Source organism: Anopheles bellator, chromosome 2, assembly GCF_943735745.2.
Source record: "Anopheles bellator chromosome 2, idAnoBellAS_SP24_06.2, whole genome shotgun sequence".
Classification (NCBI taxonomy): Eukaryota; Metazoa; Arthropoda; class Insecta; order Diptera; family Culicidae; genus Anopheles; species Anopheles bellator.
Window position 1 is genome coordinate 65,561,130 of NC_071286.1, and position 27,078 is coordinate 65,588,207.

Here is a 27,078-nt window from a genome sequence, read left to right on the forward strand (position 1 = left end):
TAGCCACTGTAAGAGGTGAGATAACGAAAACCGCTACAGAAAGCGACGGCCATTGTCTGTCGATCACGTGGTGTTAGAATTGCGTCGATGAAGTAGCAAATCCAACAATCACATTATGGGGAAATCGATCTAGGCGATCAATTTTCCATCCAAACGATTAAAGCGATATAATTTACAGCTCGAGCTCCATGCACTCATTAACCACACGCTTCTTATCTTTATCAGTAGCTTAACGTGTATTCGTTCGACTTATCGTTGCGCGGGCATTGGGTGTTTTAAGGAAGAAGTACCATTGCGTGATGGGGCGCGTTATGATTGATTGATTTTATGTTGCAACTGCAGCAGCTGGGCGTAGCAGAAAGTTAGAAAGGCCAACACGAGTGCTCTTGATGATGTAAGGAATCAACGTTAGCTAGACAACAAAATAACAATCAATTTTCTCACTGATAAGTGATAATTGTGTCAATCGAATCAGGCCAATGCAGATTATTTGTTGTCACTTGAAATGCAGTTCTTGATTTTCGCACCAACATTTTTAGTAGCTGTGTTATCATTTCCTTCATACAATTCCTATTAAATGGCTATCGATAACGAGCCAACGGTCTCACCGTTCAGCAGTGATTTAATGGAGTCTTCATGCTCTTTTAGCACCCCATAAATTAAGGGTTTCGATAAAGCCCATAAAACGGACACCTGTAGCGCATTCAGATGAACTGGGACGAAATCGTTTACCTTTCGCCGCGAGTGTATACATAAAACAGGCCGTTAAATTCGACTCCGTGTTTATGCGAAGTTGAAACAGTGGGATAAACATTATGCTAATGATGAATACGAAGATGAAGAAGGAAGAAAAATGTTCGATAGTAATCTGACTGAGCATTAAATTAAACGTTACAGCCACAATTCGGAACTATTTCTGCCAAATAAAAAAGTCAATCGCAGCTCGAAATAAAATTAAAAAACTTAATTATATTGCGGACTGGAAAAGATCTGGAAAAGATAAATTAAATTATTAGTTATTTTAAATAAAGGAACACGTGATCCACGATCAGCACTGGCCGCTTACCTGACGGGAATGCACCAAACGACAGTGACTAACATCTTTTAAATCACCCAATTAGTTGCCATTGTAGGGTTGGGTGATTTTCCAAAAACGGAACGGTCGCCATCCAAACGACTTGCGCGTCAGGTGACGCGACCGGTAATCGCGTTCCGTGGCAGAACCGCCTGCCTGTGGCTAATTGAATATTGCGGTCCCGATGACAATGTTTGCCGCCGTCGCCGTCTATCGCACGACCACCACGAGCGCGGCCGAAAGAAAATGCAAAGCTGTTCGAAGCCCGCGATCACTCTCGATCGAGGCTTATATACGTGTATCAGCGATCACTCAGCGTGTGCTTCGGCTCCGACACGTCGTGGATGAAGTTTGTTTGCACAAAGTGAACGAGTTAGTCAATCCGCGGCCCCGCGGCACATTCCGGACACTGGGGCGCTTCGTGGGTTTCCATTAATTTTCCTCATTCGTCGCGGACACACGCGGCCGCCAGTGTGGTGGTTGTTTCGGAAAGGCTTTCGCGCGTGTCCAGTGGTGGTGGTGTGGTGTCCGCGCCACATACACACGTCTCCGCGAACCTGGCGCCCGTATATAACGGGTGCGTGCCGCTGGAGAGTGATTCTCCATCGCTCCATCGCGCGCTCAGTACACAAGTACCGACTGAGCGAAGTGGTTGTTTCCTTGCGCTCCGTTCGTCAGCCGTTCCACGTTTCGCTGGCCCGTCCTCCGTGTGTTTGCTATTCCGCGGTTCCACGCGCGACTTCAGTTATCACCAGACTTCCCCAGTGGTGGCCCCGAACCAATAGGCCGTCAGTGTAGTGCTCGGATTTCACCCTTTCTCGATAGAAACTCACCCGCGTTTGTTTACGTCCAGTGCAGCAAAGGGAAACCAGTAATAAAGGCCTGCGTGGAGAAATTGCCCATCGCCGAAGGCTCTCGATACGCACACCGGACGCAACTACTGATAACTCCAACTGGATAGTTGGAACGCCTCTCGTGTCGTAAGCTCGGACTGTAAACCAACACACGCGAGAGAGAGAGAGAGAGAGGCTACATTAGTTATCATCGCCGTGGGGCCCGGTAGTGGTTTGTTGATCGCGGGTTCAGAGCTGTTGCTGTTGTGAGTCACATTTTACAGTGACGAGTGCGTCTCGTGAAGTGTGCCGTCCGAAGAACACATAAAAAAGGCTCACGAAAATGTCCGTCACCTGGGGCTACACTCAGCAGAATGGTAAGTTTCGGAAGGTGTCAAACGATCGTGTTCTTCCCTCGATCCGCGATCACATTTCCGAGGGCGAAATTTGCATTTCCTGCGTGAACGGACGAAACGATTCCGCCAATCAGTCAGCGGTCGCGACGATCGCGGACGCACCTCGTGCGATTGGCGCGTCAATCGCATAGCAGCAGCACCAGCACGGGAGCCTTATCAAATCATATGGCGATTAGTATTAGAATCAATCACGCACCTGTTATCAGTGACGTCGCCCGGCCCGCGGTACGAAACTCCCGAGTTTGTTGTCGGAGCTGCGCATCCCCAGGACATGTGTTGAGAATGTGGCGAGAAAGGGAAAGCGCGAAAAAGCTCCAATCGATGTTTGGGGCGGCTTGCTGGCTGATTGGACGTCTATTGTTTATGGTGCTTCTCGAAACGTCCATCGCCCGAGCACCTCGGACGGATGTTTGAATTAAACCAAAAAAAAAAGAAACCCAAATCCCATCTCACGCTCTTTGGTGCGCAGCTCGCAAGCATGACGTAATTCGGGTGGGCCGTTTGGCAATCGCCCATTTCGAAGCTCGCCCACTTTGAATTTTTTGTTTTACTTTAAGTTCGTACCGTAACGTTGTTCATCGATTTGATTAAATTTCGTTAAAACCATTGGCGTGCCATTGTGGATTGCATTTGTTTCTGCGAACCTTACTAGTATGAGCGAATTAGCGCGCGGTGGCTACAGAATAAAAGTGACAATTGATGGCGTTCGTCTTAATCAAGGTTCGTCAGCGGAATGGCCATCTCAAGGATCGCGCGTGTAAAATAAACAAAATCGTTTGGCGGGTTGACGGAAATTTTGATTGGCACAATTAGGCATCCGGACGGGAGTGTTCCCGTTTGCGTGTGTTGAGCAACGCAATCACCGTGATATGATGATCATGCGCCGAACAGATGAGCTTCACGCTTTTCGTGAAGATCAAGTGATTTGACATTGACCGTTTGTGATAACGAATAATGGTGTTGGCTTGGGCGTATTGTGGTTAGCTGGCTGTTGATGCTGGTTCAGGTTCAGAATTGTTCAACCGAATCGCGGGAACGATCGTAATAAATTTTCTCTTCCGCGATACGATCGATGAATTACGCACGTGCGATGAGAACTGCTCGGATCTAAATTACCATAAAAACCACCGTACGTGATCAGCGTGCAAGGCCGTCAAATTGGATGAAATGATTGGTTATTCCCGGTAAATTATACACTGATTACTGAGAAATTTTCTATTTTTTACGGAATAAAAAAACTCAATTAACGTAGTTATGCAACTGAAAAGTTAGTGCTCCGCGAATAAATTAATCTCCTCGCGTAGCTCACGATTCTAAGATGATAATTCTTTGAGCTCGATTGCAGTACTTTACCACTGGCTTATGTTGACCGAGCTTGCGAAGCCGGCCAGAAGAAACCCAGCCAGCCTTCGATCATTCTTTGCCTTTGCCAATTTGTTGCCTTCGTCACCTGCACCTGAAAACATATCCCACTAGAGTGAATCAATCAGTGCGCGTCGTTAAACTTTCTAATAGTCACAATTAGCGGCACTCAGCGGCCAGCCTGATCCGTGGAAGCCTCGTGTTGGTGTGCGCCGGTGTTCCACAAACCGCCGGATGCTGTGCCGCTAGATGACTTCCCGGCGGTGGCTCAGGTGCAGAAAGTCGCGCCATGGTGTGCGTTCGTGTTGATGATCGCCGGTCCCGCTGAGTGACTAAGTCGCTAAAGGCAATCAAAAAAAAAATGTGTAAACAAAAACCATCCGAACCGAGAGCTCTCCGGCGGGAACACCTCGAGCCACTGGCCGCCCCACTTGCCGGAAACCGGTTCCCGTAAATCCAGTCCCGTGTTGAACCGGTTTTTAGCGACCAGTCACGTGATAAGAAATGCCAGTTCGCGGGGATCACCGTGGTCGCTTTGTCGCGCAGCACAGCACGTGCCAGCGAGTTCGTCGTCGGCGTCGTGTAAGATCGACCACCGAATAGCCGAGCCGATCTTGCTCGTTGGTGTGCGTGCGCAGCGCACTGCGGAAAACAATGGAGCGCGTGATTTACGGTGCGTGCGCGCGCTAGAGAGCTTGTCTAGAAATTGGTCTTATCGCATTGTTGAGGGGGTTGTGGTTTCCTCCGGGCGTTCCCGTGGGGGAGTTTAACGAGCTAGCCATTTACATTGTTAATGGGCTGGTTTTAATGGCTCCGCAAGAACGAGTAGTAAACAAAGCCATCCATTTGCGATGTGCGCAGAGTTGATTAAGTTTCTGGCAACATTTTGTCCACAACCTGTACCGAGTTGCGCAATTGTTGTAATAAAACAACCCACCGTAGCAGCCAAGTGTGAACCAGAGGAACTCACAGATTCGCAACAATCCGTTGCAAATAACACACATTCTGATTACTACGACGGGTGACGCACGTGCGGACATTCCATGTTTGCCCGCTGGTATTCGAGATGACACGGCAATCGGCGAAAATGCTAGTATTTATTTATCTCCACTCCAGAAAAATTATGGGGCCCTCCCTTTTCCCGGCCCCCGTAATAATATGGTAGGTGGAGATAAAAAGAGTTGTGTGCGTCACTCGACGCTTGATTAGGCGCCTCGGGTTTGAGACAATCTACGGCCTACGATGGATCTATCAGACGAGGCTACAATCTTTGTCAAGCTGGGGGACCAACGCACGGTGGCACGCGATAAGGATCTGGTTTGTGGCCGGACCTGGAGAAAAAAGGAACGCAGCCGAGTAGACATGCCTGTGCGAAGCGTGCCACAGATTTCAACGATACGACGGTGTGGTGGCCACTTATCACAGATGACACTTTGCGAAATTGAACGGTTTGTGCGGTTTAATTGCCTGTATTTATGCGACGTCTGCTGATAAGCCGAAGTCAAGCTTTGCCCGATTTCGAGTCGTCATTCTCGTCCCACGAAAACCCACCCATAAAGGTCAGACGTACTTTATGGTTCCAATAGAAACCGGTGGGAAAAGGGTATGATTCTAACGAAGCCAAGCGAGCGAAGCGAGTGGCGATCGCGATCAATAAAAAAAATTATTCATTCGCCCCCCCCACGGGAGATCGAACACCCAGCGGCGATGATTGACGTCAGTTTTCATCGCGAACGATGCGATGTTTTTTGTTTGTTGCCGTCACGCAAACGCGGGCGCAGAAAGATTGATGGGCGCCCGACAGGTGATCAAAACGCCTTTTCATCACCACCTTTTTTCCCAATCGCCAATGGACGTGTTTGTCACACGAGATAAAAGTCAATTGGCGCCCGAACAGTTAACCCCTAGAGTCACGTGTTGGTCAGCTGTTGCGAATCGGGAGAATAACATCACAGGAAGAAAAACTGTGAACAGCGCGGTTCAGGTCCTCATTTAGCCCCTAAATTACGCTATGAAGCCAAAATTACCTCATCAATTAAACGTTTTGCGTGTGCACTCTTATCACTGCAGCCTTTACGACCTTTGTCATGCGCGATGGCCTGTCTCTCGAGCGCAAAACCGCGGCCATGTGATGCCCCGTTTGTAGCGACGTTACCATGTACAGCCCCCACTAAAAATTAATTGCTGGCGGTGCAAAACCTCCCATCTTGAAGTTATGTTAATGAAGTGGCCATTTTGACAGGCCCCAATGTGTTCCGGCGAAATAGACAACATCAAGCAGCGCCGCGTGGTGGAGTCGCTTCTCGCTGCCGTCACGTGCGTTATCTCCGGACGGTCGCTAAGGCGGAAGGCAGCTTCTTGCTTCTCCGGATGCGCCTTGATTGGCGGCAGCTAATTGTTTCGTCGTTGACACACTTCGAAAGTGGCTCCGCCACCGATCCTCTCCAGTCGGCAAATCGGGTTCCATTTTCCGAGAAATTACCGAACCGATCGTGCTGAAGTGGTCGTCACGCTATTTTCCCACTTTCAGAACAGGGTTTTCAATTTGCATCAGCAGAACGTGAGAACCCTTTTTCGTGTAAGAATGAGTTTCCGATGATTGAGGTAATGTTCGTATCACAATGAACTGGAATCATAATTAATTCTTTATGGGCTCCCATGACATGTTTGATGATTGATGTTTGGTTAGCAGAAATTAAGGGCTTCTCTCTCTCTGCGTTGATTAATGACTTACATGATAAATAAACAATATGAACATGCAAGTTGATTGAGCTAGCTTTCCTTCCGTATGATACTAATTTCGCTTCCATTTTCTTCCATCCACTAGGACCGCAGAAATGGCCGGAAATGTTCCCGCAGGCTCGGGGCCAGCGCCAATCGCCGGTCGATATTGTCACCTCCAAAACGCAGCACTCCGGCGATCTGCAGCAGACTCCGTTGCGGTGGAAGTATGTCCCGGAAAACACGCGCAGTCTGGTGAATCCCGGTTACTGCTGGCGGGTGGACGTCAATGGCAAAGGCTCACTACTGACCGGAGGGCCCCTGCACGGCGAGCAGTTCATACTGGAGCAGTTCCACTGCCACTGGGGCTGCTCGGATTCGCGCGGTTCCGAGCACACCGTCGACGGGGAATCGTTCGCCGGCGAGCTGCATCTCGTCCACTGGAACCAGAGCAAATACAAAAGCTTCGCCGAGGCCGCCGGTCACCCGGACGGGTTGGCCGTGTTGGGTGTGTTTCTGAAGGTGAGCTAAAACCCGTGGCCATCGCATAAAGTTTCACCGAGTTTATCCGAGCGAATTTCATTGATCACGGTCCAATTACCAATGCAAATGTCAGCACTGTCCAAGACAAGCTCAACTGGAATGCTAAAAATTGTCACGGTGCTAAGATACGGTCGATAGTGCTAGGATACAGAATTGTCATCAACGGCCGCTTAGCTCCGCGAGACGGTTAATTCAATTTTAGAAGCACTCGCAGCGATTGTGCTAAAAACACCACAATAGAGCAATGTCGCGAAGCCCTTTGTTTTCTGCTACCTTCGCCGTCCTCTAATCCAATTGTAGTAACCGCGAAGGTTTCCCTTCGGAATCGCTCACGCTGACGGATCGATCGATTATGCTACTGCCCACTTGGAGGTAGGGTTTCTAGGAGGTTCTGGCGGCATTCAGGTTGCTCCTTGAAATGGCAGCTCTCACTTTAGATGTAATTTTAATTAAACTCAACCACAGTGTACCTTACGCACTTAGGTAAGCGCGAGAAACTAGACATCTCGGGGCCGTGAACTGTCCTTCGCACAACTAGGAAATGAGTGGCGCACTTTTTACTACTCTGCCTTATCTTGCCTTGTCTCGGCACACTTAACGAGATTTATCTGGACCAGTGATCTCAGCCTGATCCGGGGCCAATGCACCACCTCGCTCGGCTAGCTGAAGGGCCGAAGGCGTTGCATGCCAAGGAACACTTGAGAAATTTAGTGTGACGGTCGGGTGGATGATTGGCCAACAGGAGATTAATTCAATAAGAAGCATTAATTACCATTCTATTTGTGGAGCGGTGCAGAGCGCATGCTGGATGATGCACGAGGAAACAAAAAATCGTTTCGTCAGCCGGAACCCCTTGTCAAAGTTCCTTTTCACGGATGTCCATGATGAGTTTTATTAATGTAACGTAGAATTTCAGACTAGTGTCACGGTTTTCATTTTGATTAAAGTTCCTGGATCATCATGCGACGAGTGTAGTGTCCCTCTGAATATCGGGCGGTGTCTCGGGTTACGTGACGATTGCGTATTAAATCTAGAATTCAAACCCCATTCCTAACGCTTTTTTCTCGGTACTCGCAGGTTGGCAAGCCGCATCCGGAGCTGGACATCATCGCGCGTCTGCTTCCGTTCATCACCCACAAGGGCGATCGCGTAAGTATGGGAATACGATCGCATCTAGATTGTGTCGCACCGGAACAGGGCATAGAATCCGCGGGGTGTGCCGAGCGCGTTGAATAAAATATCAACATGGCAGTGCGTGGGGGGTGTCGCGGGGTGTTACGTGATACAATTTGCAGCGAATGTAATGCCACCTACATTCCCAATGGCAATCAACCGGCACAAGAGAAGCGTTGATGAAGTGTTTTAGATGAATTGCTTCTGCTTGTTTGTCAACAGGACCGAAAGCCAGCAGCAACAGCAACAGTAGCGTGCGCGGCCATTGTACGTCGGGAGGTGTTGGCTCAATTAGACTAAAACTGCGCCACCACTCCATCACGCTCACCCCGTTCCGTTGACCACGCACGACCCCGTCGCTTCTCAAACTCAAGCATAAACATTATTATGCATTCGGTTCTATTGGCGGCGAGCTTCACGTGCGATAAGTGATGAGTGTTTAAGTAAACCGACGGGTGTTGTGTAGCTGATTGAGTCGGTGATAGAACTGACCGGGCACGGGAGAGATTGACAAGCTAAGGGTTCGTTCGTTCGTTTGCCCTTTGGAGAGGGAAAACAGGAACTGGCCCGGGGCCGCTCACTGTCACTGGACGCACCGCTACTGATATGATCAAGAGTGATCCAACATAATATGGTGGCGGCGGAGGCCATTAGCTGATTGAAAATGGCACAAGTGGCAATGCATTTGCGGCTCACCAGTGGCGGACGGGGCATCGCCATTGTTAAACGCGGCCGCGTCAATCGTGTACTATTTACAAAACGGTTAGCCGCGGTCGATCAACAATCGCTTCGCGAATCTCTTTCTCGGGCTGTTAGTTGATTGTAACCTACGGAGAATGAAAACAACACACGTCGTACTTCATCCGCTTTCGACCGGTTATGGGCGGCACGGATGGGTTGGGAAGTGGCTTTTTGGAAGATACGTATCCAGGCGCGTATCGATTTGGTATGCAAAGCTATTTATCGCCGGTGGCTGACTTCGTATTTGAATCGTGAAGCATTTTGAAGGCTAGCAGCTTAAACCCGAAGAGCAAAGTTCAGGTCGTCGGAAGACTGCAACGTACGTACGAGTTTAAAATTATGTCGACTTGAAATCCCATTTGAAGCATTTTTCGCTATGAATTGCAATATTCCTAGAGCACACAGAACTCATTACCGCCCATCTCGGTTACGCTTTTTTTATCCTTGTCGGATCGGTTGATCGTTGTAACACCGACCGGCATTGGTGCTAACAACCGTTGCGGACCATAGCGCACTTCCATCTCTCTCACCATCTAGGGCCAGAGGCGCATTGTCCGTCGTTCCGGCCCCTGGGTGGTAACCTTGGCGCAGGCATCGCACACTGTTTGTGATCTTCGCAGGAGGGGAGGCGATTTATGTGGTGCAAAAACTGCACCGTACATTGCACCCTCGTGATCTTCTCTTTCGGTCGAGCTCGTCGGCTCGAGAACGACGAGCCAACGAGAATGACTGTCCCTGAACTCGCGAGATCTACTCAAATTGTGATCAGACGTGGCGGGGTGCGATCGCGTCGACATGTCTGCCGTTTTAATCTGGCCGCAGTCGACGAGACGGAAATAAAAAAACTCGCTCCCGACTCTGGTGTGTGCACAGTTTGGGCTGTTTACTAAATAGTTGTGGTCCTGTGGCTTCTCCGGACTATGTGTTGATGTTGTACCGGTTGATGTTTTTAAATAAAATAACACTCCCCGTAAGGCTATGCGGTGCGGGTATGTTGAGTCTGTTAAAAGTCCCACGAATCAATTGCACGTTTTTAAAGATACTAGTTTCAAACAGCATTTGCAACATGTGTGCTTCTGTTTTTCGCAGGTGACTCTAACCCAACCGCTCGACCCGGCCCGTCTGCTGCCGCAGGGTAAGGCTTACTGGACGTATCTGGGGTCGCTCACTACGCCACCGTGCTCGGAATCGGTCACCTGGATTCTGTTCAAGGAACCGATCGAAGTGTCACACGAGCAGCTGGAGCTGTTCCGCGAGATGCGATGCTACGATGCTGCCGAAGAGTGCCCGTGCGACGCCACCATCAACAAGCAGTTCGATTACGGAAAGGTGATCAACAACTTCCGTCCCCCACTGGAGCTCGGCAATCGGCCACTGCGTGAAGTGGGCAGCCATTAAACGCAGGCAACGCGACCCAGTGGAAACGGACAGACCCCGGACCGAGACCGGGACCGGGTTATTTTGATCAAACATTGTGGACAATTGTTTTTGGACCAGTAACGAAAGAAGGAAAAAACTTCGATACGCGGTGTGAGGTGGGTGCGTGGCGTAAAGCTTGACCAGGTCGATCCGTGACCGATCCAGTGGTGCAAGATGTCACCGCACCGCCGCGACACAGCGTATGGTAATCGTGCTTTAAATAAGATTCGCCCGATTGACCGAATGGCGGCCTGGACGTGGAATAAAAAAAAACGGAAGCACAGTGACACAGGAAATTCTCAATTCAGGTCCAGAGCGCGCCATTTGAAGATCGCTCGAACAATCCTCCATAGTAGGAACGACGGAACTACACCGGAACGGAGAAGCAATACGTAGAGCATAGGGTTAAGATGGAACTTGTTTTCAAACAGTAGCCGCCAATTCATGGAGATGGAAATATTAATATTCAAAACGGTTTCAAGGTAACGCAACAGCGGAACAAGTGCAAAATTGTTCAAACACTGTTGTGCAAATGACATAACAACCTGCGGACGCGCGCACCGTAAACAGAGTTTCGCCACCGGAATCAATTATATTTTGAAAATCACCTGTACACGTTTGAAAGCAAGCCTGTGTCGGTACAAACAGAACTGGCGAGTAACATAGTATTGTTGATTATTATTAAATTGCGCTGCAGGGGAGAGCAGAGGAAAAACGAGACCACTACGTGCTCGCTTGAGCCCCCAGGGTGAGCGGCGATGGAAACCGCGACAACTAAATAGTGAACAGCAGTATGGCAGCCGGAGGGGCCGGAAAAGTGCTGATGGCGGCGCATCGGCAGAGAAAGTCAATAAGTTAACAAAGCACAGCAGCGAAGAAGAAACGGAATCGAAAAACCGCAAAATGGGGTGGATTTTTTTGTTCTAAATCATATTATGTATTGTGAATGACCGTTAAGGTACAAACTGTTATTTGTTATTGCAATGTCGTAGACAAGGGAAATGGATGCCTTAAGAAATGATTTTCGTGCGAAAGTTGTTCAACAATAGACGTGAATAAAGTAGTGTGAGTGCAGTGAATTGGTTGTTTTTTTGTGTAACACGTGCTACCGAAGGCAATACCGAAATGACATTATTGTAATAAAATACTTACGCTAATTTTTTTGATCGGATGACTTAAACTACGTTTCTTTAAAATTGTGTACCCAAAGCTCGTGCAAATTGAGTGCATTCCAGGGTGGTTCCAGGGCTTGTAGATCTAATGCAATTCGTTCAAAGGCTAACAGAACGAAAACGAAAGCCAGAAGTCTGAATTTTAACGCCTCTGGTTAGTTTTCAATTTCCATTGGTATGGTGCAGGAATCGAATGCGAAAAATGGGAACAAAAGGAAATATAACTGAAACTTATATGTTTCGAGAACTAAGAGCGCTTCACGTGCTTAATGTTAGCGGTTTGTGCTGCTTACCGGTTTTCTTGAATATGAAAATTGTTTTGTAGATTGATTTCGTATCGGCGGCAATTGTGTTTGCAACGTTTCAGCTCCAAAAATTGTGTTATATTTTGAAGATTTAAGTACACTTTCAACCGAACTTTGTGAAGTGGGAATTTAATTTTTGATGGGCTGTGTTTCCTTTCGTGGTTACTGTTTTTCGAGATCCCATAGAGCAACGAAACTCTCAACCCGCCTTCATAGACACACCCGTCCGGCTTCGCGAACGAACTGTCAGAAACCGTTTCTTCGCGTTGCGTGTGGTAAAAACGTGCTCTTGTTTTGTTTCGCGTTCGTCGGACTGGTGCCGATATTGTGGTTAATTGTTCTGTGTAGAAATATAGCAGAATGGGTAAGGCCAGAAAGCCAAAGCTGCACCGAAATCAAGCCAACCCTACCGGGCTGATGGACGTGAGTGCGCTCATCGAACGAGGGCTAGCGGCCGACGAGGCCAAATCTGGAACTCCGATCGAGGCGATCGTCGAGCAGCTGGAGTCGTCGGTAACGGAAGAAAAGCTGTGCGGCCTGCAATCGCTCGCCACGATCTGCCAGGGCGAGGTAAATTTGGCCGAAGTGGTAGAGAACAACCTGATACGTATCTGTTCGGCATTGCTTGTCGATTCGGACCAGAGTGTGCGACATGCGACAGCCGGCGCACTGCGGAACCTGTCTACCCTCAGTGTGGAGCTGTGCGAGTATATGGTAGATCAGGATGTACTTACTCCGCTGCTTGCCCTCCTGCACCGGTACACCGGCGGATCGCAATGGACACCTAAATTCGATTCGAACATGCAAAATCAAATGGACGAACATGCGGATACGTTCCTTCAGGCGGTCAACCTTTTGTGGAATCTTTGTGAAAGTACAACCGACGCGTTGAACGCACTGAATCAAACACAGGTGCTGGAACGCTTCGTTTCCTTCCTTGACCACACCGTATATGGCCACGAAATCAGTAAGATGCCTCACTCAGTCGAATGCGCTCATTTCTAATGAAAACAATCATTTCCTTTGCAGCGATCGCCGTAGCGCAATGTTTGCTAGTCGTATCGGAAGACAACACCACCTGCTGGCAGGTACTGGCGAACCATGGATCGGAACTTTCGTCGCTGCTTGTCCTCGAAGGGTTAGACAATGCAGCGATCCTTCTTCGTACCGTTGCTGCCGGCATCATTTGCAATGTGCCCGCTTTGCTAAGCAGTCACTTGGGCCCGATTCTGCTTGCCGTCTCTAAGACACTCGAGCCGAACCATCGGACGGCGCTGGGTAATATGACCAGCATGTTGCCTCTGCTTCCGGCCAGAGACGTGGTCGACCTGGAGGTAATGGACGACATGCCGATCGAAGAAGAAACCGAAGCCCAATCACACCAGCGACGCCGCAAGGCTGATCTCCCGTCCGAGGGAGAACAGGAAGTGCGTAGCGTTGGCTGGTTGTTGCAGGCACAAAGAATAGCGGCCGAAATAATGACCAACATTTGCTCGACCGATGACGATGACGGCGATGAGGATGGGCAGCGAGAGGGCAGTGACAACGAGAATAACGGGTCCGATGCGGAGAGTGTATACGATTACGATGCAGCGAATGAGCTGAACGGTAGCGTAGAAAACACAGACAAAGTTCCTGTGGAAGTGCTGGAAGCTATCCGTTCGTTGGGGCTGGTAGAGAAGCTGTGGCAGAAGGCCCAACCCGTGCCAGAGAACGTGCAACAGATTTTGATGGAGTCGGAGCGGGCCACACAGAAAAAGCTAGACTCGTTGCGTATATCGGCCATGCTGTGTTTGCACAATCTGTGCAACAACGTCACAACCGACGATCTGGGTGGCCCGGCCGCCGTTTACAGTGTGTGGATTGATCTTGGCCAGCAAGTGTTTCAGGGACAGCACAATGTGAAGCTGCTGGAGGCGTCCACTTCGTTGATGCGCGCCACGCTGGAGCACCTCCGCCCGAACCCGGAACTTTTCCACCAGATGACGGAAACAGATCTACAGCTGATGCTAAACGGAGTGGTTGGCTGCGAGGATCCGGAAATACGCGCCAACTGGCTACGAATGCTGGGCATTCTGGGCTGCCTGCTGCCGGAAAAGCTGGTAAAAACGATCATTGATTTTGTGCTCAACACCTGTGCCACCGAGGATGACGTGTGGGTGCTGGCCGAAGCACTCGACTCGCTGATGGATGTATTCGCCGACAACGATTGGTATGCGATCGTGCACGATCTGGGAATGGTAGCTAAGTGCAAGCAGCTCGATCGCGCTATGCGGGACAAGTTGAGGCGCAACAAGCGACAGCTCGGCGATCGGTATCCGGCGGTGACGACGGTGCGCACGAATTTGGGGCGGTTTTGTAAATATCTCGAGACGGAGATGAAAAAATACAAACCGCAAATGGAGGCGTAAGTCAGCGGGCGATGACCACGGTTTGGTTTGCCAATCGGCATTGATGCAATCATATTGTTAATTATGCATGTACGAATACAGAACGAACTGATATGTTGAGTAAACGGAAAACGTATTAAATGAAACACTTGTGTGTCAATAAAGTGTCCTTTACGTTACTTTTCTTGAAGACCAGTTGTCCTTTCTTCGAAAATTCAACACCGAACACCTCTTTGAAGCAAGATATACACTAATTAAACACTACGTAGTTGTCTCTGGGTTATCGTATTGACCGTAGGTAGTACTAAAAATTGTAACAAATTCCCTTATTGCAATTAAAGTAAATTTTGTATCTGTGTATCTTTTGAGCAGAAAAAGAAACCCCGCGCCGGCAACGAATGGCTGCGTACGGAAGTGATTCGTGGATGGCTGCGTCCGGGACGTTTTGACAGCAATCAGTTTGTGAAAACAGCGCGTGAAAACAAAAAACAACCTCAGTGAATCAGGAGTGATTCAGCATCCTTCCGGAATCAAATCTTGCCGGAATGCTGCATTTAGGCAACGGCGGAGAGACCTCCGATACGGTCACCATCAACATTTCGAATTCGCACAACGATGCCGTCTCGTTCGAACGCAAGTACAGCCGCTCGCAGACGGTCAACGAGTTTAAGGTGAAGCTGGAACCGATCACCGGCGGGTCCGCCGGAACGATGCAGCTGGAGCTGTACAGTGGGGATCGGTTGGTGTGTAAGCTGGACAGCGACAGCCGGCTGCTCGGCTCGTACCCGGTTGAAGACGGCATGAGAGTGCACGTGGTCGATAATTTCCAGTTCATCCAGGAGAACGTGGCCAAGTTCGAGCTCAGCACGGAGGAGTACGATAAGAAATCGGACAGTGTCCGGAGCTTCCTGCGGAAGAACAAGCTCGGCAAGTACAACGAGGCGGAGATGGCCAAACTGGAGGAGGAACGCAAGCGCCAGGAAGCGGAAGACCAGAAGAAGATCGACGAAACGGCGGTCGGAGCGAGGTGCCGGGTCACCACCAAGGGGCACCCCACCCGGCTGGGAACGGTCCTGTACAAAGGGGAACTCGAGGGTAAGCCAGGACTTTTCTTCGGTGTAAAATTCGACGAACCGCTCGGAGTAAACGATGGCAGCGTTAATGGGAAACGATACTTCGACTGTCCGCCCAAATATGGTAGCTTCGTAGCGCTGAAAGCGGTCGAGGTGGGCGATTTCCCTCCGGAAGAGTTCTCGCTGGACGATGAGCTGTGAAAGGCCATTCCATTTCGATCGACATTTTGCCCGAGGCCTTTGCTGTGTGTGGCACAAATCGTAAACATTCTACCCTTTTTCACACGCAAATTATTTATAACGGAACTAACTTACGGAATGTTCATTCGACTGGCTTAACAACTAATAATAAAATATCATTAACACAAGCAAGACAAACACTGACCACGCCTTACTTTGTTCTATAAATAAAGTACAACGGAACATGAATTTTATTCTACTTTTAGCCTAAAGCACAATCACACACCTAACGGTATCGAAACTAGAAACGGCGAATAGAAAAGCAACACTGCAGTTCGAAGCATCCGAAGTACATTTTCCCGTCTACGAGGCGTTGGTTGCGGTCCGGGACGATAGTTCGCCCATCGCCGTTATGCCCTCCGCCAGGGCATGACTGCGCCTCGGTTTCGGTACCGGATTCCAGTTTATGCAGTCCTGGAACTGCTGATCTTCGTTCGCTTCGCCAAGGGTCAGCGTTTTGGTGGGGCTCTTCTTCACCCGACCACCGGCCGCACCGTACGCATTGTTCCTGTCATCGAGGTTCGCATTTAGATTATCGTCCGTCAAATTGTCGTAGTACGATCCCCGTCCAGTTGGGATGTGGAGGACCCCACCGTGGGCTGCCCCATCGTCCTGAGACGTGCCGGCCGGCGTGGTCTGCGGGTAACCGCCCGATCCGTATGAGCTATCGATATCATGCAGGAGCGTTTGTATCTCCTTTTCCCGTTCGTTCAGCTCGCGGATGTTGCGCACCATACTATCGGTGGACTGGGTGGAGTGCAGGCTGTTGCTGGACTGATCGTGGTTGAACTTTAGCATGCTCTGACTCTTGTTGATCGACTCAATGATGTCCCGGACGGAGCGGCGCCGCTCGGTCGTCCCATTTTCGCTTACGGCCGTTGTAATGTTGCCCGTCGATTCGCTGATCTTCATCCGAGCGGACTCGATCTTCGTGTCAATCTCCGTGTGGATCGGTGCCACCTTCAGTTTGTACTGCAAATTGTCCACAATGATCGTCGTCGTCGGGCCCTCTTCGTCGTCATCGTCTGTCGGCGGTGGCAAGATGGGCTTCGGTACCACCGGCCTTTCCGCCACCTTAGTAACCTGCTGCGCCATGTACCTTTCACGGTTCGATCGTCTCGTCGGGACAGGAGTGGCCGGAAGGGCTAGCTGTTCAAAATCGATCTCAACCTCCCGGGTGGCAACAGGATTCGTTGGCTGGGCCGCTGGTTCGGTTGCTACTGGTTCCGATTGTTTTTCCATTTTCTCCGACTTCTTCCTCGGCACAGGTGTTGGGCTTAGCCGGGCGGCATTTGATTCGATCACCGTTTCAATCTCCATGCTGCTGACCACGGCTGAAGATGCAACGTCAGCCCGCTGGGGTTCTTCTAATGGCACAGGTTCTATTGCCTTTACTTGGCCCCGATTTTCCACAATCTCTGTCGATGCCACGACAATCCTTTCCTTAGGAACATTGGCACCGTTGGGAAGTGAGCCCGTTTCGGTACGGCTAACGGTCGCATCTGCCGTTGTCGATACGTTCGATTCCTTAGGAACATTAACAACTTGAGCTGTTTGAGCTTCCTGCACCACCAATTCGCTCTCGATCGTCGACACGGTCGTCGGGATTTCCGTCGGTTGAGCATTATTATTGTTTAAATCGTAGCTCGACGGACCACCGTTTGTTGGCACAGCGGTGACGTTGGTGGTTTGCGACTCACTGCTGACACCGTTGGCACCGCCAGCCGTGGTCCGTACGAAACTTTCAATCTCGGCCGTCAGATTCCGTAGGTCCTCGTTTTGGGTGTCCTCCGGCGTAGAAACGTCGATCGCGTGTGGATGGTATGATGGGGACTACAAAGCAAGAGAGCATAAAGGTGACGGCCGTTTTCTAGGATTCTAAAACTGTACTCACCACGGTGACGGGCGGCGGTGGCGGAGCCCTTCGCTTGGTGCGTGTTTTAGTCCCAGTTTTGCGTGATCTCAAGGTTTCACTGTAGGAAGCGCTATCATCCATGCTGATCGTGGACATCGTATCGGTTTCGTAGTCCATTTCGTCATCGAACGGATTGCTGTGGTGCTGCTGCGGTACCCGTGGCGTGGTGCTGCGCGTGAAAACGGTGTTAAGTTATCGATCGATCGAGATCATCGGTGGACGAAGAATCTTACCCGTACGGTAGGGCCGGAGCTACTTTCTTTTTCCGCGGGGTGGATGTCACCATTCCGGTACTGTACGTTGAGAACCCGTTTTGGATGGTGCTGCGGTATCGGTCGTTTCGCGTGAACCCAATTTCGTCGTTCTCCTACGGCGGTATTCGTGATTAGACCTAGGGCACTGTGGCGGCGCAGGTTACTTACCTTTGGACGATCTTGAAGCGAGGTGCGGTACCGCGAGTGACGCACAAATAGCGGGGTGGTGGTGTATGACTGGCTTTCACGCACCGAGTCGCGCCCGGGAAGGACGCTGACGGTGTTCCGGTAGCCGGCCGCGCTGCTACTTGCAACGGTGGCGTACGTATCAGCTTCGTACGCATCCCTTCGCAGCGGTGGTGGACTCTCCGACGTTTTGTTGATCCCCAGCGTCGATGAGCGCTTCTTGCCGAAGCGCACCGATGAGTATAGCCTGCGAGCGGATGAAGAAGATAAGGAAGTTAATGGGACCAATCATTCGCACTCTCGCGTAATTGCCCGGGAACTACTGTAAGTGGGTCTCAGATCTCCGACGATCCAGACGAGACAATGGCTATCGATTGGCTGGCTCCCCAGCGTCGATCTGGACCGACAATTATTTATTAGCGTGCCAAACATTGTTGGAAACCGAGCGGCGGAGTGGTTCAATTAAAATTTCACCTCCCGCCGCAGTGCAGTCTCATCGACGGGCTTCGCTGAACTTGACACGAGTCTCCGGCGGCCTATGGACTCTCTCGGCGCAAACCGAATGGAGGTCGCATTTCAATTAGTCTGGTACGCCACAGTACGTACCGTGGTACAGCAGTGTCGAGAAGGCCTTGCTGAATGGCCGGGCAGTGTCTTGATAGAAACCGCCGACGATTGCGCGTATCTAGGTGACCGCCGACAAGCCGCCTAGCGGGGCAAATACTTGTTTCATTATCATACAATGCATCGGCCGGTAGTAGCAGACGCTGGAAAGTAGCACTCGAAGATGGTACCGAGCGGCGCACTGTCAAACTTAACTTTTCTGAACTGTGAGTTTCCATACCGGAGCGATCTACGGTTCACTCGCAGCTGGTTAGTTGAACCCCCTCCCGGTGGGCAAGGCAAACAAGTTTCTGGACAAGTATTCAGCACATCATATTGTACGCAAGTTGGCCGCAGTTCGCAGCACGGCCGCCCCTGGTGAGATACGGGTTGATCGTAATGGCGGAAGAAAAATACCATTCAATGGCACTTAAACTGTGCGAGGAACGTACTGGGGTGGCTTAAATGTGCCTTGATTTATCTGCCCTCGCTGTCGTCCCCGGGTGCGAGTGTAGGAGCGCCAGCAACATTGGCACTGCACTCGAATAATGTTCTTGATTGAAGGGGAGCGAAAAATGATATGCATAAGAAATTGGCACGAGCTCATGGCGGGCGCAGACCACCACCTCAACCTAAGCTCGGATGCACCGGAAGAATGGGTAGAGCGGTACAACCCGGGCTCATGCTGTCCAACGGACCAAGGCCACGATTGGGGTCTCTCTAGAGCCATTGGTGCTGCTGCTTTTTGTAACGGTCGCTGAGTCGCGTTATTGGTCTCGTAAACTTGGTTACATTTGGAGGTGCTTCTAAAGCCCAGCCCGTTATTAGAACGGTATATGTTTCGGAATCGTTGCCTCTTCCCACACATTCACTGAAGGTAGCGCACATTAAGTGCTTTAGTCAATTACTTTTAACAACTATACGGTTCTTGAAGATCTGTGTCGTTTCAGTTATGCTGGATTTTAAAAATGTACCATATTGTAGGTAACCCTTGTGAAAGATCGCAAACGGAAGATTTAGTTCAGAACGATCTGGCGAGAAATAAGGTGGGAACCTTAAGTAAACAATTCTTTCCAAAATCGTGCGCCCATCACACCACCACGAACCGAATGTGAGTCATCATGAGCAATCGTTTCGAGCAATAAATCCAAATCTGGACGCAATGGTTCCGTTGCCTCTTGAGAAGCGACAGAAAAATGGGCCGTGGTACTAATCCACGCTAAATTTAGAAATGATGTTTTCGCATGAACCCAACCCAACCAACCCCGATCGTCGTGGCCACGGGCGTGGGGTGTTCCCTGCTAGACATGTGGGCCCTCGGGGGGGCGATTCGAGGAATGGCGACGATTGTTTTCATGTAGATTGTTCGCGACACCTACGATCGCGATTGTGGTTAAAAGTAATAGGAGCGAGTGAAGTAATAAAATAAAGTGGAATGAGGCCCATGAAGGAGAGTGTCGTCAGATCTTACTTGATCTTTCGCTACCGCGATGTACCGATGGAGAGTAATCCAGTGAATCCCAAAGCGGGGGGAAGCGTGTTAGATTAGGTAACACCCATGGCCGCCGTTCACCAAAAACCTAAGACAAATGTAGCTCAAGGCTACCGACAGCACGCCCAACAGTTTAGCGCATCAGAATGCGATACATTTTGCACAACCGAGCGAGAGGGGAGCAGGAAAGCTGGCCACAAACGCGAACATATAAAACATCTTCATTCCACCACACCGGACTTCAGTCGCAAGGTGATAGACGATAAAATTGAAAATGTTTGAAGGACCGCTCGTTAGAGTGTCGATCGTGGGCGCGCTGCTTGTCCTGCTGCAGGTCCTACCGGCTGCTGTTGTCGCTGCACCGGGCGATGGTTCCACAACACCGGTGGCCATCGTCAGCCAGAGTGCAACCCGGGAATCGGATGGTAGCTTCGTTTCGGCCTACGAATCGGCTGACGGAAGCAAGGTGGAGGATCAAGGCGTAGTAAAAACCATCGACGTACCGGATGCAAACGGAGGTACCCAGCAGGCCACGGTGGTGGTACAGCACGGCACCTACTCCTACATTGCTCCGGACGGAACCCCGATCAGCACCCAGTGGAGCGCGGATGAAGGCGGCTTTCGGGCGCAGGGTGCCCATCTACCGGTGGCACCCGGAGTAGGTCAAGCGGACCAGGGCAAGCGTTAGAGCAGCAAGAACCTAATAAAACGTCATCGGGAGGTAGTACAACTAGAATTGGACGTCTTTGTCGGAACCTCATCCAGTCTCTAAATACCATCCGGAACCATTAAACAACAGCTTCCGAGATCTCATTCGAACACGCTCTCATTTAAACATCTGATTACTCGAACAGACCCCTTCGGACGATGATGTAACTCGCATTTTCTTCCCGACACGGAGAACACCGATGCAAACAGGCAAGCGAAGCCGCCCGTTGCGTCGCTCGACAAAATTATCATTTCCAAGCTGGCGACCATAAATAAGCTAATTAGAGTGAGGATGGCGCGATGACACTTACCACAGCTCGCGAAGTCCGTCGCGCAAGCTCGACAGGCTACCGCGGCGCTGAGACCGGCCGTGGGCCGCCGGCTTGGGGTTCCAGAAGCGTAGCCGCTTGTGGTTCTCGTCCTCGTAGAACGGATTCAGATGCTCCGGGTAGTCGTAGATGCTGCTCGTCGAGCCGCCATTTTCGTACGACAGATCGGTCATTTTGGACACCGCGAAACCGGATGTGGTGTGTGGTTGCTTAAAATTTTGGACGTCCCGCCCGCCGCAGGGATGATGTCATTCGGCGCGCCGTTAGCACCGCAATTTGTTTTCCGCGGACACTCTTGTTTCCCTTTTTGTTTTCTAACACTCGTGCCGGTTCACTTTGCACGGGGATAATTTGCCCCACGCCTTTTTGACACTTTTTTGGGGCTCGCTGGCTCGATCGACAGTTTCGTGCGAGACCTGCCACCGGAACTGGCGGTGATCCCCAGGGACCCGTGCGGAACACTAGAAACCTGCTGATCGAGAAACGACACACAGTTCAGCCAGCCGTACCGTCCGTTCGAGAATGGCCGTTTATCAGTGCACACCGTGCGGGTTTATCTTATCACCTCCGGGTCCAGGTTTGAGGCCTCGATGGGCACCAACACCACGACGCCGACCACGGTGTTGTGATTGAGTGTGTTTTACTTGTTTTACCCCAACATTTCGTGCCCGTGATGTCCACGCCTCAGGCTGACCGCAAAGTGTCACTCGGTCAGTTACGAAAGCATGCGATTAGTTTCACTACAAGCCAGCGATGGGCGATGATGCACCGATGTGCACTATCGCACATCGGTGCGATCGAGGCGAGCTGCTGTCTTCGACCAAAGGGGCTCACCCGTCGGATGCTCACGCTCGAGTCACGTTCGGTGATCATTAGCAAATTACCGGGCGGGCGCAAAAAAAAGGCGCTCTAAAGTCCGTCGAGTGTATCAAGCGAAGTGGTGATTTTTGCCCTTTCTTTTCCCAACCACACTCTCGCCCGAGATACCACTACAACATGAAGTAACTAACGTCTGAAGGGGATTCCTTTTCTGCTGGCTGCTCGGGTTAGTTTCTGTTAGAAGTACTCGCAGGGCGATAAGGTGCCGATGGTGATAACGCACCTACCGCGGTTGTCTACCGTCGGTTTTAAATATAGTTTTACTTTTCTTTTTGGATAATATTTTCCAAGCGCGCTGTATCCAATACCAATCGGTAGGGTGTGTTGAGTGATAAAAGGTATTGCGTCTGAAAATTAATCGCCGAACGACAACATACAACGGATAATATAAGACCATACACACCTCGGTCGTTATCTCTGGTTTGTTGCTTTTTATCTCAAATGCAAACATGTGCCCCAGGGTTACACATCTCACAGCTTCGTGACGACATTCGTTTCGCCCCAAGGACGGGGTAACACGTAGCTTTTACGCACATGCTTCACTATTCATTAACTTTCAGTGGCCATTCGCCGTTTAAGGTGACACTTAGTTCATTCATAAGAGCTTGTTACGTCGAAACGGCGCGGTAACCGATCGCGATCTGTTAAAAGTATGTCAAATTACGGCACAGTTTTAATGAAAACTAAATTTTTAGCTTCCCAAAAATTCCTCTTCATCAAGCTTTTCAAATGGAAAAATAGTAATATTTTAAATGTAAACATTTTCTAGTATCAAACGAATTATTGTAACGTTGCGAACGTTAATTCAAATCGAAACGGAAAAATACAAAATGATTCCGTCGAACAAACTAAAACGCCTCGTCACGGGTCCAGAGGCCGCTTGCATCCCAACCGTGCATCGATCGAGCCGAGTCCGAGTAATCCAGAAACCGGATCGACTGATACGGCCTCGGTCATTACCAGCGCACAGTTTACCAAACAGCTGACGGACCGATCGTGGCCCCGCGATCGGTAGGTGGCTCTCGTGGCTCGAAGGGTACAAGCCCGTGACGCTGTCGGAGGGTTGTTGAAAGCCATTCGTCGCGGGCAGACTCTTGCGGGTTGCTCTGTGGGGCTGTGTAGAAATTTCTCTACATTGCAAGATGCGCGGCCAACCGCTGTACTGTTGTATCTCTCTCTGTGTGTTTCCATTATTGTGGAAACACGGCAACGGTTGTTGTTATTTTGTTTTGCTCTAGTCCCGATGTTGCGATGCTAGCAGATGAGTTGGTTACTGCGAACCACGTCCATGTTGCCATCACTCACGATCTTAGAAGCAGAAGGTCCCCGGACCAAGAAAGTCCGCTCGAAGCTGACAGGTTTTTTGTGGGGTGGGAATGAATCATTTGGGAACGCCACTGGAACCGGTACCGATACTTTCCATTGTCACCAAGTAGCATCGTCCGAGTGTGATAGTTTCCTGATGAAGTGGCCAATCGAATGAGTCACTTGGAATGGGGTTATTGAAATCAGCTCATTATTATTAACCAAACGAACTAAAGCAACCAGAAGTGGGAATCAACACATTTTTCTTTGTCGCAATGCACAAACACAAACAGCAGCACACAGAATTTTCTTATTCACGGCGTACTACTCGCGGGAAAATGAGCACTGGTCTGGGGTCTATTTTTAGCTTGGTAACCAAATATTTGTTTTTTAGCCGCACTGCCACCGTGGCCTCACGCGCGATCATCGTGATGCTGGGGAGCGTTTTCTCGGAGCCCGTAATTTTTCTCCAAAATCTGGCCGGGTCTGGCCCACACTCGCCCGGAAGCGTTAGCATGTACTTCGCACCTACACGACGCGCGAGCGCTTCGAACATTTTGGCAATATTTTTGCACCCCTTTTTCGCACGTATGTGTGCACCATTGCACCCAAAAAGGAACACCCTTAGACAAGCACCCGATTGCCGAATGCGCATGCGATACAAGAGCGAACTCTTCACTGTTATTTGGTTGATGAGTAATTTCGCCCAAATAATGGATCTGGGCTGCGATCATCACACTCGACACTACGAACCTCTTTCGCGAGGCGTTCGCGTTTATGTTGGCGTTATGTCGCGCGTGGGGGTCGCACAGAGTCGAACGCGCACCGTCCGTCGAACCTGCTCGATTCAAGACTGCCGTCGGAGCAACGGCGAAGACAGCATCGTGCATCTGAGTTTGTTGCGGCGAAAGGCGAGCACTAACACCACCAACACTACTATTGCTCGTGCTGTTACTTTTGCTTGAAGTGGTGTTCGTGTTAGGCACCGATCGGGCACTGCTCGTGGTTCGCGATCGCGGCGCCACCGGAACACGTTCGCCGATCACTGATGACGTCACGGGGGTGTCTCGTGAGCGAGCACGCTGACCGCACGGAAGGTCAACGCGAGGTGCAGAGGTGGGGAAAAAATGGAACCTACCTTCCGTACGGCAATATATGGCGAGGTGCGTTCAGTAGAGTGGTCACTGAAATTTGCCAGAGCAATGGGTAATATTTGCAAATTTCAACAGAAAAATTATAATTGTAAATTACTGTATTCTGTTCTTTTTTCTACTTAGAACAATGTTCAAGTAAGGTTTTTTTTTCACTACATGCTCTCCTGGTAATTGAGTGTGATCCCCGTTTGGAAAGCGAGATTGTGACAATACTGAATACTAAAAACTGCAATTTTTGGGTTGGGAAATTCAAACATTCTTCATACCTTAGCTGGAGTAAGGTTCGTAGACCAACTTCGGGAGATATGAATTTGGCTTTGCCTTGAAGGGTTGGCACCAGCAATACTGCCTCGTGTGTCAAAAAAGTTCCAATTGTTTCCATTGTTTCCATGCTAACGAAGAAAGTATAATAAAACCCTTGGTGCTGATGTAAGTCCAGAAACTGAAGAACACATTATCACACTTCTCTTCTTAAGGAAAGTTACCTGCCGTACAAGGAACGTTTAGTACAAATGTTGTTTTCAGTAATGTCTTTTTTTGTTCAACGATGGAAATTAATTTTTTAAATGTAGCCTGTGGAATTTCTCGAAGAGACCGAGTGTGAAGGTTTTTTTTGTGAATTCAAACCATTCTAAAAAATGTTAGGACTTTGGCAAAATTGCTTTATAATGTTGCTTCCGTTTTATGTGTTGCCCATTCGTTTTTCAAATATTGTTCAGCCGGATGTTGCCCTCAACCGTCAAAGAGCTTTCAATCAAAAGAACACTGAAAGCTCTCCGCGTGAAGCTTTCGTATAAGCTGCCAGCAGAGCGCGCTTCTTCGGGCTTCGAGTGCGAGCTGGCTACCAAAGAATATATCGCTCCTCTCCGCATCTCCAACAAATTAACTATCACAATTCGTTCATTAAGCTCAATTTGCAGCATGCAAATTAACCTGAATCCCTTTCAGCGATGAGCGTTTGTGGAATGCTTGTAATGTTTCATGCGTCCGGGGAGTTTGATGGATGGCCTTAATCGGTGCCCGAATCTCATAACAAGCAGCATGTTTCATTAAATGCAGCATGTTTCGGGTTGCCGCCTAGCTTAAAGTTTGCATGTTTCGTTCTAGCGTACAACAGGAAAAAAAAAAACAAAAACTGAGACCCACCAGAACCCACCAGGCAGAATGTGTCAATTATTCAAAACCGTGCCGTGTATATGAGGCTGATTTTCTTTTTTGCATCTGGCCGTGTTTTGCCGCGGTGTAGATTTCGTGTTGTGCATCCGCGCGGCTGTGTGTTCATGTGTTGCGCTTGTTTATTGGAATGTGCAAATTAAAATTTGATTAATCCATTTGGAACATGTATTTCACCATTTTTTCTCCAATTGCCGTTTTTGTACGCCCGACGGACCCGGCGTTGTTGGCATGTGTAACACTAACAAGCGGTTTAAAATGCAACTGCACTTTTTGCATTCAACTTTATCAAAACTTATCTTTTTTTCCTGTATCACGCAAGGCGAAGAGGGAGACGGAACCTTTTTTTTACCATGTTCAACGGCTTAGTTCTGGGTTTGGCCCATATTTCTATGCTCCTGATTCCCGTGTTTTTTTTAACGAATGGGCACGAGAATGACCCGACGAACAGGGAATGAACTTCAATAACTATGCAAATAGCCAGCATCCGTCCGCGGAAGGTTTCCAGTTCCGGTTTATTTGTGGCTGCCATTTTGTGCACCGCTCGGTGACGCTCGCCACGAAATAAATGGCATGAATAAATTAATAAGTCTGCGATTTAATGCAATTACCTTCCCGGGGCTAATTGTTGATGGGTTTGATTTTCGAGTGGTTTCACCGAACCGAACCCAATCGCGGAATGATCGGAACACAACCGGCAACCGGCCGGATCCTTGCGGGTCTGGCACCCAACTGCTGAGCTCGAGATGACCAGAGGGATAATTTTAAAAATTAATCAATTTTTGTGTCATGTATCACAACTCAATGCACAGTCTATTTTGCTGTTTACGGCCCCGAACAGCGCTGACTGAGAGCAATCAATTGTAATTGTAACCACTTTCCAATGTACTTTTAACTTTAACTTTTTTTCCAGACTTTTGCTCTCTTTATGCCCTGACTGAAGCATGTTCAATAGGAACCTAGCTGGCAGTTTTCATGTGAATTGGCAAAGCAGCAATGCTTTGGCCCGTAAATTTCGAACCAATTAAAATGACTCTTGAGAGTGCTCAAACTCTGAATCGCACAAAAAACTTATCGAAAGTGTTGCCACACACTTTTAAAGCCCCGAAACACTCTCACGGCACTGTTTCGGTGGAGAGCTTCCACTTGGGCCAACCTATCTTATCAACTAGGATGCTGCGGCACGAGAACGGACCACTTCTAAGTCATCATCGGCGCTGCACTGTTGCAACAACATGGCGCCGGTAATGAACTCTGCAGGGCCGGTGCAAAAACCCGAGTGTTGCCACTCGAACGCTGGTACATAAGCGTCCCACTTAGTGCCGCACGAAAAAGCGTCGAAATCAGATTATTTTCCGTTGTGGGAAATGGGTCCTCCGTTTTTTCGGGTTGCTCGGGCTTCGGGAATCATATCGCTCGGTGGCGTTTTGATCCGGACAGCACAGTTTTAATTATCATTACTGGGTCCACGACGAGCGGAGCTGATGACCCGGTCCTGATGGGGGACGATGAGGCAGCGGTACGGACGGGACGAAACATTGTTTGTGGCACTCACGTCGTCGTTGGTGAAGCCATCGCATCCACATCGGATGCGACTGGAACTTCAACTTTCTCCGG

The 27,078-nt window shown here is 49.6% G+C and overlaps 4 protein-coding genes across 5 annotated transcripts; 3 read left to right on the forward strand and 1 right to left on the reverse strand.

The window, feature by feature from the left end:
* The first annotated feature begins 1,689 nt into the window (after positions 1-1,689).
* Positions 1,690-10,300, forward strand: LOC131212704 (carbonic anhydrase 2). The gene is made up of 4 exons (XM_058206673.1): positions 1,690-2,285; positions 6,514-6,929; positions 8,028-8,099; positions 9,954-10,300. The coding sequence occupies exons 1-4, from the start codon at positions 2,252-2,254 to the stop codon at positions 10,260-10,262; spliced, it is 831 nt and encodes a 276-aa protein (XP_058062656.1). The 5' UTR covers positions 1,690-2,251; the 3' UTR covers positions 10,263-10,300.
* A 1,781-nt stretch (positions 10,301-12,081) lies between these two features.
* LOC131209634 (HEAT repeat-containing protein 3) lies at positions 12,082-14,274 on the forward strand. The gene is made up of 2 exons (XM_058202743.1): positions 12,082-12,727; positions 12,790-14,274. The coding sequence occupies exons 1-2, from the start codon at positions 12,121-12,123 to the stop codon at positions 14,169-14,171; spliced, it is 1,989 nt and encodes a 662-aa protein (XP_058058726.1). The 5' UTR covers positions 12,082-12,120; the 3' UTR covers positions 14,172-14,274.
* Positions 14,275-14,638: 364 nt separating this feature from the next.
* Positions 14,639-15,662, forward strand: LOC131211958 (tubulin-folding cofactor B). Its single transcript, XM_058205655.1, has one exon. The coding sequence runs from the start codon at positions 14,696-14,698 to the stop codon at positions 15,422-15,424; it is 729 nt and encodes a 242-aa protein (XP_058061638.1). The 5' UTR covers positions 14,639-14,695; the 3' UTR covers positions 15,425-15,662.
* LOC131211957 (uncharacterized) lies at positions 15,625-21,544 on the reverse strand. 2 transcript variants are annotated; one of them, XM_058205654.1, is made up of 5 exons: positions 20,933-21,544; positions 17,801-18,065; positions 17,612-17,745; positions 17,361-17,547; positions 15,625-17,296 (listed from the first exon to the last, which is right to left on the reverse strand). In XM_058205654.1, exons 1-5 carry the CDS (start codon positions 21,121-21,123, stop codon positions 15,767-15,769), a joined length of 2,307 nt encoding a protein of 768 aa, XP_058061637.1. In that variant the 5' UTR covers positions 21,124-21,544; the 3' UTR covers positions 15,625-15,766. The 2 variants fall into 2 exon arrangements, with proteins under 2 accessions (XP_058061637.1, XP_058061636.1); XM_058205653.1 differs by having other exon boundaries at positions 17,358-17,547; positions 20,933-21,543.
* Between the last annotated feature and the right edge of the window lie 5,534 nt (positions 21,545-27,078).